Raw genomic sequence first — 21,087 nt, 5'->3', positions numbered from 1 at the left:
TATGAATATTGCTTTTCAATACAGTTGAGTGTCAAAAAATTTATATATACATGTTAAGATTTTTTTATCATATTTATAAGGCCCCTGAGCTTGGGTTGGGCTCCAGGTCCAAACAAACTCAGGACCGGTACTGGCCACAGCCCCAGCGAATGAACGGGGTGGACACCCCGACGGCGGCGTTGGGCACGATGTTTTAAAATATGGACTAGCTTTTTGAACTAGCATTGGAGAACAGAAGCCGCCTCGGCTTTCTCATCCAGGATGTTATTGCTCGCCGAGGAGCACCGAGAGGTGGAGTTTAAACACTATAGTTAAACCGTCGGTAGCCCAGCAGTTATCACCATCGTTATAAAAGCGGCCTGGAAACCAAAAGAACTTTCCGTTCTCCACTTCCTCGGAACCCGCGCCGGCTCTTCCCCTCCGCAGCCCACAGTGAAACCGCCCAAATGCCCCCGTCCTCCTCGGCGCCGGCGGCGATGCCGCCGCCGTCGCCGCGGGAGCACGTGGAGAGGATCCGGCGGGAGCGCTACTTCATCGGGCGCGGCGAGCAGAACCCGCTGGCGGAGGACATGCACCAGGCCGTCAACTACCTCTCGCAGGAGCTCTACTCCAAGGACGTCCACTTCCTCATGGAGCTCGTGCAGGTCCCAGCAATGCCCTTGATCTCTTGCTGTTCTTGTGTGGCTGATCACTTAGTTCGAGCCAGTATATTTTCTAAATTCTGCAATTTTCTTATGCGCTTACTGTTAGTGTTAGATTGGATTCATCATTCATCTCAGAGATGGTCTTCCGTGTATTGTCTTCTAGCATCGAATTGTTCCTATGCCTTTGCTTCCAAAGAAATTTAATTTAATTTCTATGTGTTCGATTGGGTATGATTTTCCCATTTTATTGTACGGTGATAATAAATCAGTGACAGTGCAGTACTTCGGCTGCTCTGCAACAGAATATAGTTCAGAGTTGTTCCTTAGTTCAGCAAAAGACTCAGGTGGTGTTTGGATCCCCGGACTAAATTTTAGTCCCTGTCACATCGAATGTTTGGACACTAATTAGGAGTATTAAACATAGGCTAATTACAAAACCAATTTCACAACCCCTAGACTAAATCACGAGACAAATCTATTAAGCCTAATTAGTCCATGATTTGACACTATGGTGCTACAGTAAACATTCGCTAATGATGGATTAATTAGGCTTAATAGATTCATCTCGCGATTTAGCCTAGGGGTTCTGCAATTAGTTTTGTAATTAGCTCATGTTTAGTCCTCCTAATTAGCATCCGAATATTCGATGTGACACAGACTAAACTTTAGCTCCAGGATCCAAACACCCCCTCATTCAAATTGTCTTTGGTGATCTTTTCTGTTATCAGAGATGTCCTTTTGCGCTATAGTACTAAGCTTCTTAGTGGCTTTTGCTCAAGTTGCACAAAAGGGGAATCTGGTAACTGCTCCATAAAACTGCTATTATCAATTTTGTAAAACATAAACTGCAATGCCGCAGTTGTGGACATACATATCCCTCAGACGATTTCTTCACCACATGGAACGCGGTACTTGGCTAAATGTTTAATCATGGTCCTGGTCCTTTCGTTATGTAGCAAGTATGTCAGTCTGCAGTGCAAGCACAACCAAGCCTAGAATTCAACTTAGGTGTATATTTGTTGCATGCCTGTGGAAAATATTTTATAGAGAAGAATTAATCTCAATTGATTAATGAGAAATTTTTCATTGGAACCTTAGTTTCTCACTGATTCCTGATTAAATACTTCATCTAATCACAAGTATGAGTCCATTCGAACATGGACAGAGACACAGAGTCTCCGCCTCTGACATGACACTTTTACAAGCATAATGTATTAGAATATATTATCTTAAATGAATAGAGAAATATATTATGAATATATTTTTCATAATGTTGTCAAAACAGATTTACAATTTTGGATGTTGATAGTTAAAGATTAAAAAGTATGACTTAGGATGAACATAGATGGACTTATATCTTATGAGTTCATATGCAAAATGTCTCTCAATAATTCCATTATGTATTAGATAACTATAGACCCTCTTGTTGGATGACTTTCCTTGTACCTTAGGATATGTATAAGTTTTGATGCATTCCCCAAAAAATTTACAACCTTTTTAGTTGATTCTTCATGTAACACAAACGGGGGTAACTTTTGTTAAACTAAACATGTATTCCATTTTTCTGATATTAATAAACCAGATTCGAACTATGACCATGTACCATCCGTCCAGATCACACATATACCCTTTGTCCTCAGATGTAAACAATTAGAAATTACCAATAGGAGAAAAGAATGGTAATACTTGCAGTTAAGATTTCTTATTGAAAGCAATATGGCTCGGGAATAGTAGATTGATTGATGCAAAGCACCGGGGTTACATATATAGGCTAGGGTTTCTATGGTTTATAGAAACACCACCAATCAAGAGATCCTAGCCTAATAGGATAACACCTACCTAATCCATAAGGGCGGCACACAGCAACATGCCTGTGCGGCCAGCACCCAAGGCCCATAGGGCCAGCCAAGGCAATCTGTCTAACACTTATATTAGTCCAGAAAACAAAGGGGAAAAAATCTAATTATCTTTAGTAAGTCCATGTTGTGCAAGGGACATCCTATGCACAAGGAATACCAATTGAATAAAGACGATAAAAATAAACACAATTGGCCACATTATGCTGTTGAGTCTGAATATGACAGAAACAAGTATTGTCACATTCCCTCTATGGGGAAGTGCACATGAAATCCCTAATTGGATAACTCACTTAGATATATGCTTACATACCCTTCACGATTGGCTATGAACAATGTAACAAAATATTAGATATAAATGGCAGCCTAGAGTCTACATAGATGAAATCTGAAGGGTTATTGATTCCCTAGATTGTCTGCGTACATGGATTTTTTGTGATGGTAGTGTGTATGACTTATTTTGGTGCTACTTGTTTCCTCCATAATTACTGTCATGCATATATGTAACAGTTAGGGATTTTACTTGGCTCAAAGAATGCGTAATTTTTGTTTCAAAAAAACGAATGCACAAATTTTCCATTTCCTATAGTTGTGATACATTAGCTGACCATCAACTGTATGTTGAAATACTGTTCCCATGTGTGCTGCAGTGCTGCTCCCCTAATTTGTCACTTTTTTCTATAGATCTCAGTACCACTAATATTAATGGTTTCTTTGTCAAAAAGCAGAATGCAGAAGATAATGACTATCCCTCTGACGTCGTGCCTTCTTTGGAGTTTTTAATTACATCCAAGGATATTACCAGATCTGGTGCATCGTCAACTTTACTTATCTTCAACAATGAGAGAGGCTTCTCTGCAACAAATATAGAGTCCATTTGCCGCGTTGGGAAATCAACAAAGAAGGGAAATAGACACCAGGGTTACATTGGGGAGAAAGGTAATTTATTCACAGCTTATCAGTTTATTTCCTTATAAATTATACTGAAAAATGTTTACTTTTCATATTGGCTAAATTAGTTAGATACCTCTTTGTGGTATAAGAGCTCATATATTTGAATCCCTTGGAACTGAAACAAGTCCATTAAATATATTTTAATATGAAAATACTAGGTAACATAGATCATGACCTAAATATATTGTGTTTGACACGGATAATCTTAAACTTTACATGTGGGTTCCATACCTCTTAAAAAGTGTATGCTCATACAATGCTTTCAAGATTAGATGGACTAGCTTAATGCTGCCTGTATGTGCTATTATTGAAATGGCCAGTTTGTCCCTGTCAATTAGTTTATTAGGACGATTCAAAGAAAAAAATCTGTTTCACCTGTCAAATCTGTTTAGCATTTTCTGTGATTACCTGTTTAACCACCCCACCTAATTCATTCCAGAGTTACAACACGCACAGCATATATATCAGCTTATCATTTGTGCCCAAGTACAAGTTATATTATTTTGTTCCTTTTGATTCAGGTATTGGATTCAAGAGTGTTTTCTTGATATCAAGCCAGCCCCACATATTCAGTAACGGGTATCATATTAAGTTCAACGAGAAACCATGTGCCGAATGCAATATTGGATACATTGTCCCTGAGTGGGTGGAATCCACACCAAGTCTTTCAGACATTGAAAGCATATATGGATGCTCCAAAGTCCTACCTACAACCACAATTATCTTACCATTGAAGAGTGAGAAGGTTGATGCGGTGAAGAAACAGCTGTCAAGCTTGCATCCTGAAATGCTTCTATTCCTCTCAAAGATCAGGAAGCTTTCTGTCCGGGAGCATAACTCTGATCCAAAGAGTAGCACTATTAGTGAGATCGGGATATCCACTGAAAATAACTTCCAATCCAGGAAGAACATGCATGCTGAGTCTTATACACTCTATTTATCAGCTGAAGAAACTGGAAAAGTCGAAGAAGACTGCGGTTATTATATGTGGAGGCAGAACTTCCCAGTCAAGTCAGAGAACAAAGTAGACAAACGTGCTGATATTGATGAATGGGTGATAACCCTGGCCTTCCCACTTGGCGAGCGTCTGTCCCGCAAGAAGCAACTATTCCCTGGTGTCTATGCTTTCCTCCCCACTGAGATGGTAACAAACTTCCCATTCATCATCCAGGCTGACTTCCTCCTTGCCTCATCAAGGGAGGCGATATTGTTCGATAGCCCGTGGAACAAGGGAATTCTAGAATGTGTCCCAACCGCTTTCATGAACGCATTTGTAACACTTGTGAAGTCAACACCTGATGCACCAGCCATGTCACTTCCATCAATGTTCAATTTCCTTCCAGTGAATCCCTCACTTATCTCAGTGCTTGAACCGGTTAGGTCTGGAATCAAAGAAAAGGTCCTTGCCGAAGATATTGTTCCATGTGAGTCTTACGCATCACAGAAGATATTTTGCAAGGCCAGTGAAGTTGCACGACTCAAGCCAGCCTTTTGGACTATCCTCCACAATGCACGGGAATTTGGAGTTGATCTGAAGAATCTGTCAACTCATGGACTACATTCTTAGCTCTCATTTTGACAAGAGTACATATGACAGTGTGCTTAAATTCTTGGAAGTCAAGAAAGTGGACCCTGAATGGTATGCAAAATGCATTGAAGGTTCCAATCTTGTCAAGGAAGTAGATGAACAACTTTACCTGGAGCTTTTGTATTTTGTCACGGTCAATTGGCAAAATTATTTTTCTGGTACAAACATGATGTCAATTCCCCTACTTAAGTATGTTAATAAGAATGATGTCCTCTCTTTCTTGAGCATATCAAAAGCTAGTCAAGGGAGTTATAGATTGTGCATTGCGTCTGAGATGAAGCACATGTCATGGCTAATCAGCTGGAACAAGGAGTTTCCATCTGCTCGCAGGTTCTTTTTCCAGCCCAATACACAGTCAGCTCTGGAAGATTTCTCACAGAAAAGAACATTGAAAGATTGGCTTCAGAACCAAGCAAAAGTGGAGTTTGTCTCTGTCTACAGCTATGGATCAACTGTTGTTGATTCCTTGAATGATGCTCGGAGGCCTGTCATTTCTTTTGCACAGTTTCTGTACCACTCGGACAAGAAGTCACATATAGGTGCCTCCTGTGTACAGCAACTCTGCAATGACATGCCGGTAATTGATAGCTACGGCAATGCTGTCTGGGACAGAAATAGCATTATGGTTCCTGCCAAGGGAAGCAAATGGGTTGGATTGATGGGCACCAACCCGTGGAGGAAGGATGGCTACATTGAATTGTCAGCAGATTACAAGTCAGCAGGCCATTTTGCTGGGAACTACACATCTGAGGACCAGCTATTGGAGTTCCTCAAGAAACATCTTCAGGTCTCCGATGTGCCATTGATACGCCCACCAAATACAAGCTTCCCTGCAGTCAGGTCACCTCTCACAGTGGACAATGCATTCTTGTTACTGGAATGGATACGGAATCGGAAGTCAAAAGGAAGATTACCTGATCAGTTCTTGGCTTCTGTAAAAGAAGGAAGATGGTTAAAGACGTCACTAGAATACAAGCCACCAAAGGAGTCATTTCTTTCCAGTGCTAAATGGGGAAGCATTTTGCAAAATGGCTCATCTTTTGTTGATGTACCAATGATTGATCAACAATTCTACAGAAACAGACTGTATACCTACACAGATGAACTCAAGTTAATTGGAGTGAGATTTGAATTTAAGGAGGCATCAGCTTATATTGGAAGCTGCCTCTTATCTAAGGCTGCCGGAAATGCACTGACCAGAGAGAATGTGTACTCCTTGCTTCGGCTCATTCGGTATCTAGGAGAGGAGTTCCTGTCTCCAGTCCAACTGATCAACAGTGTCAAGGATGGGCAATGGATGAAGAGCACCCTTGGTTACAGGTGTCCTGCTGATTGCATCATCCATGATTCAGAATGGGAAGTGGCATCGCACATCAGTAACCAATCATTTCTTGATGTTCAGTTCTATGGGAAAGACATACTTCAGTATACACCGGAGCTTGAGTTGCTTGGTGTTATTGTTGGATTCAAGGAAAATTATGAGCTTGTTGTTATTAACTTCAAGTTCTGTTCTGCTGCTATTACTTCTCAGGCTACTACACTCATTCTCAAATGTATCCGCTATGTGAATCGGTGCGAAGGTTTCATAAGGAAGCTCAAAGATCTGAAATGGTTGAAAACTAATGTGGGATTTCGTGCTCCTAATGAAATATTTCTTGTTGATCCTGAGTGGGAGTGCCTTCTAAAGGTATTTGACGGAACTCCTGTGATTGATTATGGATTTTATGGGAGTGAGATTAGATCATACAAAGAAGAATTGAAGAAGATAGGGTTGATCATGAGATTTGAGGAGGCATCGAAAGCTATAACTCAAATTTTTAAGGAGATGGTATCAAAGTCATCACTTACAAAGGCAAGTGTCCTGGCTCTTCTAGGATCTTATCGGCAACTGCGAACACACTGCCCTCTTCCTGTTGAGCTTTTCAACTGTATGCGCAGCGAGAAGTGGCTGCACACATCACTGGGATTCAGATCTCCATCAGAGGCAATTCTTTTTGATGACACGTGGCAGCCTTTGTCTCCCATAGCAAATTTACCATTCATAGATGATGGTGACTCTTTTCATGGTTTAGGACATGATATTTATGGCTACGAAGATGAGCTTAAGGAATTGGGTGTCACTGTTGAAGCGAAAAATGGTGCTAGATTTGCCATTTCAGGTCTCACAATTCCTAGTAATCCTTCCACCATGACCAAAGCTACTGTTGTGTCACTTCTTGCCTGCATCAGGAGCTACTTCAAATCTGCAGTTTCACCTCCTAAGGGCTTTGAGGACAAGATTTGCATGAAGTGGTTAAAGACATCCATGGGCTACCAATGTCCTGATGAATGTATCCTTTTTGATGCAAAGCAGTCTTCTCTCTGCATGGAAGATGGTCCTTTCATTGATGAAGCTTTCTATGGCTCAGAGATAGTCTCATTCAAAGATTCCCTTGCGATAATCGGAGTGACTGTGGATGTTAATTGTGGACAAGATGTTGTTGCTCGTCATTTGAGGAGCCACAAGGTTAGAACTACTATTTCCCGTATCTACTTGTACCTGATGAAGTGCAACTGGAAACCAAATGAGAAAGACAAAAGCAGTAATTGGATTTGGATACCAAATGAAACGGAGGATGGAGAATGGGTGAGCTCAGGATGTTGTGTTCTTTCTGATAAGAACAATCTTTTTAGCCAGCAAATACATGTCCTAGACAAATATTATGACAAGGAGTTGCTTGGCTTCTTTTCACTTGCTTTTGGTGTGAGGCATGGACCTGATTCTGAAGACTACTGCAATCTATGGAGCACATGGGAGAGATCTGTTCATGAGCTAGATATACCTGATTGCTCTGCTTTCTGGATGTTCATTGCAACTAATTGGAGCAAAAATACACAGAAACTTCTTGCTAGTTGTGTCAAGGTCCCAGTATGTATTGATGGAAAGATCACTTTATCAAAGAAGGAAGATGTGTTCATTCCTGATGATCTACTGCTTACAGATTTGTTCAAGAAGCTTCCTGAGCACTCGCTTTTCATCTGGTATCCTCCATCTACCATACCTTCCATGTCTCGAGCAAGGCTTAACAGCATCTATGACAGCATTGGTGTTCAGAGAATATCCAAAGCAGTAATGAAGAACGATTTTTTCACCTTAGAGAATGGCCATTTCATAACAGCCAACTTGAGCAAGGTGATCAAGGTTGGTTTGCTCCATATAGTTCTTGCATTCCTCGCCAATCCTGCTATCGACATTCCTACTGAACGGAGGCACAGGATGGTTTCTTGCCTTCTGAATGTAACTGTCCAAGAGAAGGTTGAACCCATCACAGTGAGCTATAGTGTAAACTTGTCATCTGGAGAGGTTGTGAATGTGAAGGCCAGCCGAATGCTTAGGTGGGAAAGGGAGAATTCCAAGCTATACATACAGAGTAGCAATGGTCAATCCAGTTACAAAGAAAAGATTGAGTTTGCAACCTACTTCGCAGAGGAAATATCTAAAGGGCTGCTCTTTGAGATGCCGGATCAGATCCCTTCCCTCGCTGAGCTCATTAAAATTGGTAGCTTACTGGATTTCGACGATGGCGCTGTTGGGTTCTTGCATAAGTCCAACAATCTTCAGCTGTTCCCTGAAGACGAGGATTTCCTGAAGTCTTCATTGCTAGGTCTGTGCCCTCAAAACTAAGTTTTCTCTTTGTGCTTCTTAACTTTCCCCGATTTACATGACTATATGACTTACTGATGCCATTATCCCCAACTCTAATTTCTATATGCAGGTGGTATCAAGAATAACTAGCGATCTGCAGATTATTCTCTTTCGATCATGTTCACGGTCAGAAATTTGTTCAATTCCATCATTTACTCTCCTATCATGCATGTTACTTTTTTATGCTGTATCAGCTGTGTTTTCACTGTGACGACGTCTCATGTAAACTCTCTTGGCAGGTTTCTGAATGCTGATGGCCTAAATAAAAATCTGGTGCTGTGCTTGGAGGCTTCTGAATGTGACTGCAGGGGTGTCTTCCGAGCTGTTGTGCCCATCTTATGATAGTCAATCTGTTCCTTTTTCTCTTGTTTATTTAAGTTAGTTTCTCTGTATCCTGGAACAGATCTTGTCAGTAGTTTCAGTGCAGATCTTTATCCAAGTGCAAGATGACACTAGTACTTTTTCAGTGTAAATAAATTTTTTCTGAAACGTTGGGATGGACAATATTTTTAGAACTGTTTTCTTGAGATTTCAACAGGAAAGGGAAGGAGTAATTTTAGTTAAGAAGAACATAGAAAGCGTGGGCATTTGAACATGGTAAAAGTGAGCCGATCAATCCTGACGTGCAAATCCGAGCAAAAGGAACCACATCGTGAAGTTGCCACTCAGTCGAATCCTCGCGTATGCAAAAAACACAACAATCCGTGACAAGTGGTCCCGCTCACCGCCGCTGACTGGTGGTACCCACGTTGCAGCTGCACGGGTGGAAATTCGAAACAACTATGCAGCTGCTGAGCTGCGGCAGCATCTCTTGGCCTTCCGAGGCGCCGCATGCTGCAGCAGCTCAATAACTACACCCCCACTACCCTGCTTCGCCGCTTCCCCTTCCCAACCACGCACGCACGCCGGCTTCATCTTCATCTGCCAGTTCGTCTTCCTCCCCGTCTTCTTGCATCTTGCACCAGTTGCACTGCCCCCATCAACAGGAGTGATCGAGCGCGCGTCATTCTTCGTTTGGCGCGGCCATGTCCTCCGGCTCCTCGTCAGCGGCGCCGGCGGCTCCGTCACCACTGCCGCCGTCGCCGAGGGAGCACGTGGAGAGGATCCGGAGGGAGCGTTACTTCATCGGGCGCGGCGAGCGGAACCCGCTGGCGGAGGACATGCACCAGGCCGTCAACTACCTCAGCCAGGAACTCTACTCCAAGGACGTCCACTTCCTCATGGAGCTCATACAGGTATAGTACCATGCCTTGATTCCACGCACATTACTGTGTCTGCAAAAATGGAAACAAATGGTGACATTCCGTTCTGTGTTGCCATGTTAGTTTTCTCGAGATAAATTATAGACTTACAAGTTTCAAATATATTTTTAAGAAAAGAATGTACTACTTGCTACTGTTTGTCTATCTCCCTCCTGGTTCCTTTCAAATGTGCCGCTATTCAATTTTCAGATTCATTTTGGTTTCATCATTTGTTTACAGTTTCCTGTATGTAAAGACTAGCATGGCACGCTCGTGTTGTTGGGTCATGTGACTTTCAGCAGTTACCTCTAAATTTATATTGTTTCTGACGTGCATATGGAAATGTGTCTTCCGATAAGATGTTGTTTTCTTTGTGAGACGAATCGAAAAGGTGTTTGTACCATTGTTCTAACTCATTATTATCATCTGATTGTGCAATTGTGCTGCATAGTTTTAGAGGCATCTGATATTTTATATGATGGATGATACAATTTAGAGTACGAATGCAGTAGTTTTACAAAGTTAATACCTACAATTTAGAGTACAAATGTATGACCTGTGTAAGGATCTAATTAATCTACAACACTATAACCTGCTAGTATAATAAATGTTAGCAGTATTTCTCCATTTCATTTATTTTCCTTTGTCCCCTTCATATTGTCATATTTCTAAGAATTCTAGTATGTCCCTTATTCTCTTTATGCAGTTGTGACTTGTGACAGTATAGTTTTTACTTAGTAACATGACTTGCCAAGTTAAACCCTCCAAATCTTATTAAGGGTTGGTCTTGGTCAGTGGTTTTGTAGCAGGCTTTTGGCACACTGATGGTTTAAAACAACAGTCAAATAATAGTTCAAAACAATACTTGTCGTAAATCATGATTCTAAAATCACAAAGGTTGCACCGGCCACACATTTGTATGCTATGCACTAACTGCTGTGTATATTGATTAGCTAGCCAAACCTACTACAGCACCTGTACTGTATTCACTTAACTTTTGAGGGTCATGCTCTCTCTATGGCATGCTACACTGATCTCTCTATGGCTTTGGCTCCAGATGGGGTTGATCAATCGAGTGTCAATTAAATGGTTGTTTCCCTGTCTCTCTAATCTCTGAAGCCTGAACATATCGATAGATGAACGTTGCTCTTCCTGAACCGGGAAACTACTGATAGAAAAGGTAAGGGATAGAGGTCACCAGATTCAGGTGATGAGGTTTTCGGATTCAAGAGGTGACTGCTTCCAGGCTCCAGGGATGATTGGTAGTTGGTTGTCTTTGTGCCTTGCCTCCTTGTAGAACGAAGGATAGAGGATTCATCAATATTTTAGGGCTGGACATTTTTATCCATGGCATACGACAAATCCTGGGGGTCTCTAGTGGTTAATTTGACCGCATCTGCTTATTCTACTCGCTAAGTAGTGAAAAGTCCTCTACAATTTTCCCATTGTAGTGGTTTGCATGAAAGAATGTCTATTTAGTGGCTTTATTGTAGTGGCTTTATACGGTAATTTTCCCTATGGCCCCGTTTGAATCCCTTCATTTTGAAGGAATTGGAATCTAAGTAGGCTATTTGTCTTGGAATGTGGCATTCCACTACTTTCCAAAGTTTAGATATAAGCTTATCTTAAATTCATGGGGGGTGGGAGATGAAAATTGATTCTATAGATCCTCATGCTATATTTCTAATGTGCAACTTATAGCACGCTCTTCAACTTGCTTCCCTATAGCAGAAGTACAACACATAAGTATCTCTCCCATATGACCAACACTAATATATAAATATACTCCACATACAACTATATTAGCTTAATTAATTTGTGTCTAAATTATGATTATTAGAATGGAATTCAATTCCAAGGATATTACGAGGCCTATGTGATTTCTATGGTAATTTTAATGGCTTTATTGTGGTGGTTTGCATGATAGAATGTCTGTTTAGCCTAATGGCTGATAAATGAACATAGTTTGTTCATAATTCATAATGCATAAGTCGGCCTGTGTCCTTAATTAAAAGCGAAGGGGTGTCTTCCCTTCCCTCTCATTTTTTTTATAATGCATAAATTGTTTGCTTAATGGTTCAATTGTGCAGTTACTCCATCCGTTTTTATTTATGAGGTGCACATGCATATCAAGATTCAAACTTTACAATCTTTGACCAATAATTTAACTATCAATTTTTTATTTTTATAATATAGACTTTATATGGGTGGATTCATAATCAAATATACTCTACAATGATTATAAGTTTATAACCATAAACAATATAATATAAGATAAATAAATGGTCAAAGTCTGATTTGGAAAACCGTGCCATGTCATACCATGCCTTATAAACATAAATGGAGGGAGTAATTGCTTATGGTAGTTGTGTTTACATGAAGACAATAATGGTAGCCAACAGAGGATGAAAATATTCATTTGATTTTATTGATTTCTCCTGAATTGAACAAATGAAAGTTTAACTATCGACACTTCATCAGAAAGTAAACTTAGTTGGCAACAAAATACTGCAAATTTGTAAAAAAAAAGAATAGTAAGTACTCCTTAGAGAATCATTGAAACAAATCCACAAATGTTGGTCTGTTAATATTTTGGCCACTTGGATTTATTAATACTTTAATTACTAGTTTCTTGAAGTATTAAGATTTTATAATACCTTCAAAGACTGGTTGTTAGTCCTTATTTTTCTTTGGCTTTGCAATTCATTGATCACTTGTATTCTAAAAACTTTTCACATGGTGCAGAATGCTGAAGATAATGATTATCCTTCTGGAGCTGCTCCAGCTTTGGAGTTTGTAATTACATCCAAAGACATCACCTGTAGTGGAGCCACTGCCACCCTCCTAGTGTTCAACAACGAGAGTGGCTTTACTCCAGCAAACATTGAATCCATTTGCAGGATTGGGAAATCTACAAAAAGGGGTAAACGGAGCAGTGGTTACATTGGGGAGAAAGGTACATCCATATGATTTTTGGCTGAAACTTTTAAACTTGAACCTTTCGGTTTGTTGTTTTTTAGTCTCTCTTGCCATTATAGAAACTTATAACACCTTCTTTGTTCATTTTAAGAATGGCTCTTCAATTTGTGATGCAGGTATTGGTTTTAAAAGTGTGTTTCTAGTATCCCGCAATCCTCATATATTTAGCAATGGGTACCAAATTAAATTCAGGGAAGATCCGTCCCCAGAATGTGGTATCGGGTATATTGTTCCCGAGTGGGTTGAAGAAAATCCAAGTATTTCGGACATTGCCAAGATATACAGCAGTTTTAAAAGTCTTCCAACCACAACTTTTATATTACCTCTGAAAAGTGATAAAATAGATGCTGTGAAAAAAGAGCTATCAAACACACATCCTGAAGTACTATTGTTTCTTTCAAAGATTAGACAAATTTCTGTACGGGAGGTTAATGATGATCTGAATGCTACTAGTCTGAGTCAAATTTCTATATCAAGTGAAGCTGATGCTTTGACGAGGAAGGATATTGGTGCAGAGTCCTATACTCTTCACCTATCAGCTGATGAGGACGAGAGAGATGGGCAACACTGTAGCTACTACATCTGGAAGCAACATTTCCCTGTGAAACCAGAATGCTATGTGCAGAAGAGAGAAGGAATAGATCAGTGGGTTGTCATGCTAGCATTCCCCCATGGACAGGTTGAGCAAGGGGCTGACATCACCTGGTGTTTATGCATTCTTGCCAACTGAAATGGCAACAAACTTCCCTTTCATTATCCAGGCTGACTTTTTGCTGTCATCATCCCGAGAGTCCATTCTACTTGACAGCCAGTGGAACCGAGGGATTCTAGAATGTGTACCTTCTGCATTCGTTAATGCTTTCCTGGCACTAGTGAAATCAACAGAAAGTGCACCAGTGTTTGCGCTTCCACCTGTTTTCAAGTTTTTGCCTCTTAATCACTCTTCAATAGAGCTGATGGATTCTGTCAGGCTGTCCATTAGAAACAAGCTGATTGATGTGGATATAGTCCCATGTGAGACCTGTTCTTCAGTGAAAGTATTCCGTAAGCCTACAGAGGTTTACAGGCTAAACTCTTCTTTCTGGAGCATCATAAACAGAGCAGTGAAGTTAGGAGTTGATGTTCACAACATTTCATCGCATGGCACAAATATTCTGAACTCCTACTTTGACAGTGAAGCATATGATGATGTGTTGGGATTTCTCAAAATTGGTTATGTTGATTCTGAATGGTATGGGAGGTGCATCCTAGGATCAGATCTTGTGAAGCTGCTGCCTGAAGACATTTATTTTGATCTTCTCAGTTTTGTTGCTGAGAACTGGAAAGCTAAGTTTGTTAGCACAAACATGATGGAAATACCACTTGTAAAGTGTGTTGGTGGAGGTGGTGTAATGACATACAGGAGTGTGTGTGAAGCCACAACAGCAGATGAGAGGCTATGCATGCTATCTGACGAGGAATCTGCACCATCGATCATTAACTGGAACAATGACTATTTCTCAACAGTCTCTCGAACACTCTTTATGCCACTATCTACTCAGAAAGCACTGGGTCTATTCTCCAAGAAAACAACTGTAGTGGAATGGCTTGAGAAGTATGTAGCAGTGAAGACCCTGACCCTACATGAGTATACTCTTATGGTTGTGAAAGCTTTACCTGAGAAGAGCTTGGTTCTTGCTTTCACTCGATTCATCTATCACTTGCATTCAGAGAAGTTAATGCCAGAATGGAGTGTGAAACAAATATGCAACTCAATGCCCCTAGTGGATAATTGTGGTCATGTTGTTGTCACAAGAAGCATAGTTCTCGTTCCATCAAAAGGTAGTAAGTGGGGTGCACTATTGGGTGAAAATCCATGGAGACCACAAAACTACATTGAACTTGGTGATGATTACGTCTGTTCTGGAAATTCTTCTGGTGAGCATATATGTGAAGATCAGTATTTGTCCTTTATCAGGACATATATACAAGCCACTGATGTGCCTCTTCTGATTCCTCCAGATGCTAGTTTTCCTGCTGCATCATCTTTCTTAACTGCAGAGAATGCAGTTCTCCTTCTGGAATGGATTGAGAATTTAAGGTCAAGGGGTGTAGGGTTACCTAAAAAATTTGTAAGCTGCATCATGCATGGGAATTGGCTCATGACATCTGTTGGTTACCGTTCACCAGCAGATTCGTTCATGTCAAATGAAGAGTGGGGCTGTTTGTTTCAGGCTAGACTTGCCTTTGTTGATGTGCCAATGATTGATCAAGAGTATTACATGGGCGAAATGAATGATTTCAAGGAAGTACTGGCATCACTAGGTGTGAAGTTTGAATTTTCTCAAGCAATGTCATACATTGGCGAGTGCTTCATTTCAATGGTAACAGGCACCCTGACAGGTGACATGGTGCTTTCACTGCTCAGCTTCATCAGATTCCTTAAGCAGGAACACATGTCATCTGATCATCTCATTAGGACCATCAGAGGAGGAGATTGGCTCAAGACCTGCTCTGGTTATAGATCACCTACTGGATCTGTTCTTTTCAGTTCAGAATGGATGATACCATCTGAAATCAGCTGTTTACCTTTTGTCGACATAGACTTCTATGGCCATGAAATCAGTGAATACAAGTCAGAGCTTCAGCATCTAGGTGTTCATGTTAAATTCAAACAGAATTACCAGATCATTGTTGATAACATTAACCTTCCAATAGGTCCAGTTACTTCTGGTGCTGCTATACTATTATTGAAATGTATCAGACATGCTGACTCATGCAAGTACTTGGTGAAGGGGCTGAAGAAGCGCCAATGGTTAAAGACTAATGCTGGGTTTAGAGCTCCCCGGGAGACATTTCTCCTAGATCCAGAGTGGAAATGCCTTGTAAAATTCGCCGATGTTGTTCCACTGCTCGATTTGCCTTTCTATGGTAACGAAATCCTGACCTATCGGGATGAACTGATGAAGATCGGTGTCGTTGGTAGTCTGGACCAGGCAAGCAATTCCATAACTTATTATCTGAAACAACTCGTGTCAACATCTTCCCTTACAAAGGAAATTAGGCTTGCTCTGCTCTCCTGCTACAAGGATCTGAGTGATGAGGACATGACAATCCCAGCCAATATTCTCAAGTTTATGCAAACAGAAAAGTGGCTGCATACTACACAAGGTTTCAGGCCTCCAAACAAGTGTGTATTCTCTGATTCCTCATGGGAACCGGTAATGGCAGTTGCAAGCCTACCCTTCATTGATGACAGTGACTCAAGCAGTGGCACAGGGAAGGAAATATATAACTATAAGAAGGAGCTCAAGGCTTTAGGCGTTACCGTAGATTTCAACCAGGGAGCAGACTTTGTCTTGTCATGCCTATCAACTGTGGAGGGACCACAATTACCTAAACCCAATGTTGTTAGCCCTTCTACCGGACTACATGTTAGTAGTGACTCCGGAAATACCAGCGAGGGCACCAACCAGAATGTAGTAGCCTTGACCAGTGTTGAAAGCCCCCCTGTACTCGCGAGCAAAACTCTTGTATCGTTGTTGAAATGCATACATAGGAGCTCCAATCCTAGAAGCTTCGCACTTAAAATTGGAAAGATGCAGATGAAGTCAACTCTTGGTTACAGGTATGCTGATCAATGTATCCTTTTTGACTCAGCATGGTCTTCATATCTCTGCAGGGAAGATGGTCCTTTCATAGATGAAGCATTCTATGGCCCTGAGATATTATCATACAGGACAGAGTTTAGACTGATTGGAGTTGTTGTGGATGTTGGCTATGGATGCTCTCTGTTGGCGCAGGATCTGAAACACTTCTCGAGAGGGGATACCATAACCAGGATATACAAATACTTGGCAGCTTTCAAATGGGAACCGAGAAATAAAAGTGAAAGCTGGATATGGATACCCAAGGGAAGAAGCACTGGCAATTGGGTGTGCCCTGCCGATTGTGTTCTTCATGACTGGAATGGTCTGTTTAGCACTCGTTTCTCAGTCTTGGACAAGTACTATCAAAAGGATTTGCAAGGGTTCTTCTCCAATGTTCTTGGAGTTAGGCACAGCCCCAAAGTTTTAGATCATTGCATTCTGTGGCGCTCTTGGGAGTGCACATGTTTCGAGCTGACTCCAGCTAGCTGTTCATTTTTCTGGGAGTTCATTGGAAACTGTTGGAATGCAACGACAGCAAAGCTCCTTTCAGGTTCTGTCACAAGAGTTCCTGTTCTTTCCGGTGGTAAGATCATCTTGCAGGAGGTCGAAGATGTCTTTGTTCCAGATGATCTCGTCCTAAAGCATTTGTTTGATCAGTTCTCTTCAGAGCCAATATTCATTTGGTATCCAGCTGGTCTGTCATTCAGATCTCGAGCTCAGATGGACACTATCTACCAGAGCCTTGGTGTTCGAGCAATCTCCAAGGCTGTCACAAAAGATGAAACCTGTATGTTGAACATGAATACCTGCCAAGTAGTAGAGATGAAAGATGCTATGGTAACACCAGGCTTGCTCAGAATAATCCTTGCTTTCCTTGCAAACCCGGCTCTTGAGATTGGCACTGACAAGAGGCACCAAATGGCTTCTTACCTACTCAGCGTGAAGGCTCTTGAGATGACTGAACCTATCAGTGTGAGCTACCAAGTAAAGCTATCACTGGGAAGAACTGTGACAGTTAAAGGACGGAGGCTGTTCAGGTGGGAAAGAGAGAACCGCAAGTTGTACATGCAGAAGTCCGAGGGGTCACATGGAAGGACAACTAGGATGGAGTTCGCGACATGCTTCGGTGAGGAAATCTCTCAAGGACTGCTGTATGAGAGAGTTGATCTGGTTCCATCTCTCACCGAGCTTCTCAAGGTCGGATTCTTGATTGGTTTTGAGGAGGATGAGGTTGAGTTCCTGCTGAAGACGAAGAATCTGCAGCTTTTTTTAGAGGACGAAGATTTTCTCCTGGGTGCATTCCCTCCTCAGAACTACGAGGTTAGTATGTGCTTAACATATTGAATCAGCACTATTCCTTCTCTTGATTGTCAATATAACATTGTGTCTTTCATGTGCAAACATTATTTGTATGCGTAGGATGATGAGGATTTCTGAACTTCAAATTTTCATTGGTGTTGGCCTTCCTGCAAGTGGGAGCTATAATTCTTGGTAAGGTCACTATGGTCCATAAACCATGTGCGGTATATGGCTCTTTTGTTATTCGTTTATTAATGGTACTGTTAAATAGTAAGCCTTTATGTAAATCACAGGTATCTAAATAAACTGTGTAGATAATTATATATTGCTCTTTTATTATGGATTGAAGCTATATTCTCATATTTGAGAGACCAGTGCCCACCAGAGTCAGTCAATATTTCCAATGCAAGAATAAAATGTACCAAAGTATCGCTTCTTTTAATATATCCTTGCGAAATTCCATGCTCCGTTGGTTGTGTGCACCGGCTTCACATGACCATATTCTAAAATTTCGCACACATAAACTGATTGATTGCCATGCATGATGGATTCTAACATCTACTGGCGGACATGCTGCCCCTTTTTGTAGGTAGGCTCCCGGTTCCAGTCGTTTGCTCGTTGCATCTTGAACAAACTTGGCCAAATAACAGGAATCTGTACGGCGACATCAATTCTTATCTCATTGGCTAGTTTTGTGGCTTACATTATGGGATTCGAGATGACCAGATAGCGATTATTTTCCATGACCTCTTGTCAAGCTCTGCACCATATGTTCTGATTTGCCCCTGTAAACTTGTCTACTTGAAATGCGGTTAAACTATGAACTAGATAGCAGTTATTTTCCGTGACTCATCTCAATTTGTTATCTGAACTTATGCGGCACTAGGTAGAGACACTATTGTTTCAAAATCTTGTGGAGTGTGCTTCTTTTTGTGTGAACTCTGCTTGTTGGCGAGGACAGTAAGTACAAGATAAGTATTCAAAACACATGTATTTTCCTTGGTATCAAAAGTTTAGAATTTAAATATTCAATTCAAAGTTTTCAATTCGAAAATTCAACTAAACTTAATTTGAAAATAAACCACACCGAGCATAAATTTGTTTTCGTGCAGTTCTTGCTCTGCTGTCCGTACTCTGCAGCATAGACAAACTATGGAGAGGACTCGTTCGCTGGAAGGTGGCTCCCATGTTTGCTGGGGACGGTAGTGCAAGGGCACGTACAACATTTTAGACAGCTGCTGTCTGTGAACTATGTCATGTCACATACAGACAGTTAAAAAAACAACTCGTACAGTGAGTCGTCTATTTAGCTATCTGCAAGCTATTTAATTTATTCATAGAGTTAGTAATCAAGTGTACATTTAATTTTTGTAGCCATTTTGGTGCTTGAACGAGAAAATGCATGGTAAATTCAGATAAGTTGCATGGAAGCATAAATATATTATATATTTATATCAATAGATACTCCGAATTCATGATATGATATAGTAAAGTCGCATTACCATTACAATGTAGATCTAAACCTGAATTTGCCCATAATGCTGCCATATATGCTTAAATAAATCCATCTTTGCCTTCCTTTGCATTTGTACAATGAAAAGGACACAAGACCACAACTCCACAAGCTAGTAGGCCACACTTGAACAATCATTTATTGAAATGGACTGATATCAAACATAGATGACACATTTACAAACTCCTGTACTTGCTCAAACATTTACTCATTATGTTCAGTTGTGATTATTGCAGCTACTTGGGCTGCTGCTGTACAGCCAGCCGTTCGGCTACAGCTTACCAAGCAGCTGTTGTACTAAATTGATTGGCTGCAGCTGCTGTTCATGCTACTATCATGCTGCTATCAGGTTGCAGCCGCTGCTCAGGATGGTGTCTGGCTGTAGCAGCTGCAGCCAGCACTACCGAACGAGCTCACTATATTTTTGAAGCTAATTAGACTACTACATAAGTCACGGTTGTAAATCTTAGGAAAATTGTAAATAGAAAAACATCTACAATTCTAATGTCTGTGGCTTTTGGAAAACACTTACAAGCAGACCACACATATCATTCATAGTCCACCCACTCAACCCTCTCCCTCTCTCACTGACGAGAAGACCTCGTTAGCCCCTTCTTCTTCCTCCTGCTGCCATGAGCTTGTCGTCGGCCCAAATCCACCACCTACCCGTCCCTGCCGCCATGGCTCCCCCACCAACCCCTCACCGCATCGCCGTGCTCCTCCTTGACTTCCTTTGCTCCGCTGCCGCTGCCGCGCGGTACACCCTGACGGACAACCACCTCCTCGCGTGTAGCACAGAGGCCCCGACCCTCCTCCCCAACGGCTGCCGCTTTGTCCCGAACTCTGGCTGCGCTTCCACCCGCCTCCGCTCCCCCGCTGCGACCCTCGCCTCTGTCGCTCCGCTCGGCTCCCCGCCGCCACCTTCCCCTCTCCATGCCTCCGCGCGGGTCTTCTCCTACCGCGTGTCCTACGACCTCGTCGTCCGCTGCCGTAGGCACCGCATCTTCCGCCTCCACTTCTACACCTTCGGCCCCGCCCTCTCTGCGTCTCGCTTCCACATCGGTGCCAGAGGAGGAGGAGGGGCGCCACCGCCGCCGGCTGGGAGATGCCGAGCCCTTCCGTGCATGCGCCATGGTGGCTGTCCTCTCCAGCACCGCCGCCGCATTAAACCGCTCACGCGCCGCCACCGCCTGTTTCTGCTCTTGCCGTATGGTGCTTGTACTGCAGATGTAGGTTTTCAGTGATTTTTGTAGGTGCTTGAAACGGGAGATTTTGCGGAGGGAAGAAAAGGTGCATGCGCGCTGAAGATTTTGACGCCATCGGGAGGAAAAATTCTGCTCGTGCGCAAGGGATCCGCGGCACGGATGTCTTTTCCCACGAGCTTGCCAAGTGCCAAAGCCGAATAGACGTATATATAGTTTGTGGTAAAGATTCAGCCACAAAATATGGTTTACAAATAGTTTCTGGGGCAGGACTCCCTGGTTCACTGGTCAGCGTGCAATTGTGGGTAGTCGAAGCCGGAAGAGCCCGCACTTGCCTGCCAAATTAAATCAAAGCCTGCACTTTACCAAGAAATGTGGTAAAGTTTTGCCAATCTCTTGTAATGTTGAGTGTACACTACTTTTGTCCTTAAATAGCTGTCGCTTTTGGTTTCCATGCTGTAAATTTGATTGGATTTGTAGAAAATACGTGCACTATT

The 21,087-nt window shown here is 41.8% G+C and overlaps 2 protein-coding genes across 2 annotated transcripts; both read left to right on the top strand.

Annotated features, from left to right (window-relative positions):
• Positions 1 to 446: 446 nt before the first annotated feature.
• LOC101771703 lies at positions 447 to 9,242 on the top strand. Its single transcript, XM_022829513.1, has 6 exons — positions 447 to 644; positions 3,229 to 3,439; positions 3,976 to 4,834; positions 4,992 to 8,686; positions 8,798 to 8,853; positions 8,967 to 9,242. Exons 1-5 carry the CDS (start codon positions 447 to 449, stop codon positions 8,815 to 8,817), a joined length of 4,983 nt encoding a protein of 1,660 aa, XP_022685248.1. The 3' UTR covers positions 8,818 to 8,853; positions 8,967 to 9,242.
• Positions 9,243 to 9,752: 510 nt separating this feature from the next.
• LOC101767559 lies at positions 9,753 to 17,529 on the top strand. Its single transcript, XM_022829512.1, has 5 exons — positions 9,753 to 9,962; positions 12,714 to 12,924; positions 13,064 to 13,626; positions 13,709 to 17,413; positions 17,515 to 17,529. Exons 1-5 carry the CDS (start codon positions 9,753 to 9,755, stop codon positions 17,527 to 17,529), a joined length of 4,704 nt encoding a protein of 1,567 aa, XP_022685247.1.
• Positions 17,530 to 21,087: the final 3,558 nt, after the last annotated feature.

This window comes from Setaria italica, chromosome VIII (assembly GCF_000263155.2).
Source record: "Setaria italica strain Yugu1 chromosome VIII, Setaria_italica_v2.0, whole genome shotgun sequence".
Classification (NCBI taxonomy): domain Eukaryota; kingdom Viridiplantae; phylum Streptophyta; class Magnoliopsida; order Poales; family Poaceae; genus Setaria; species Setaria italica.
This window is presented reverse-complemented; position numbering and strand designations above follow the sequence as displayed.

Coding starts and splice junctions, on each gene's coding strand:
- LOC101771703 (XM_022829513.1), top strand. CDS start 447: ATGCCCCCGTCCTCCTCGGCGCCGGCGGCGATGCCGCCGCCGTCGCCG. Junction 645..3,228: donor TCCTCATGGAGCTCGTGCAG/GTCCCAGCAATG, acceptor GTCAAAAAGCAG/AATGCAGAAGATAATGACTA. Junction 8,687..8,797: donor CCTGAAGTCTTCATTGCTAG/GTCTGTGCCCTC, acceptor TTCTATATGCAG/GTGGTATCAAGAATAACTAG.
- LOC101767559 (XM_022829512.1), top strand. CDS start 9,753: ATGTCCTCCGGCTCCTCGTCAGCGGCGCCGGCGGCTCCGTCACCACTG. Junction 9,963..12,713: donor TCCTCATGGAGCTCATACAG/GTATAGTACCAT, acceptor CACATGGTGCAG/AATGCTGAAGATAATGATTA. Junction 13,627..13,708: donor TAGCATTCCCCCATGGACAG/GTTGAGCAAGGG, acceptor TTCATTATCCAG/GCTGACTTTTTGCTGTCATC.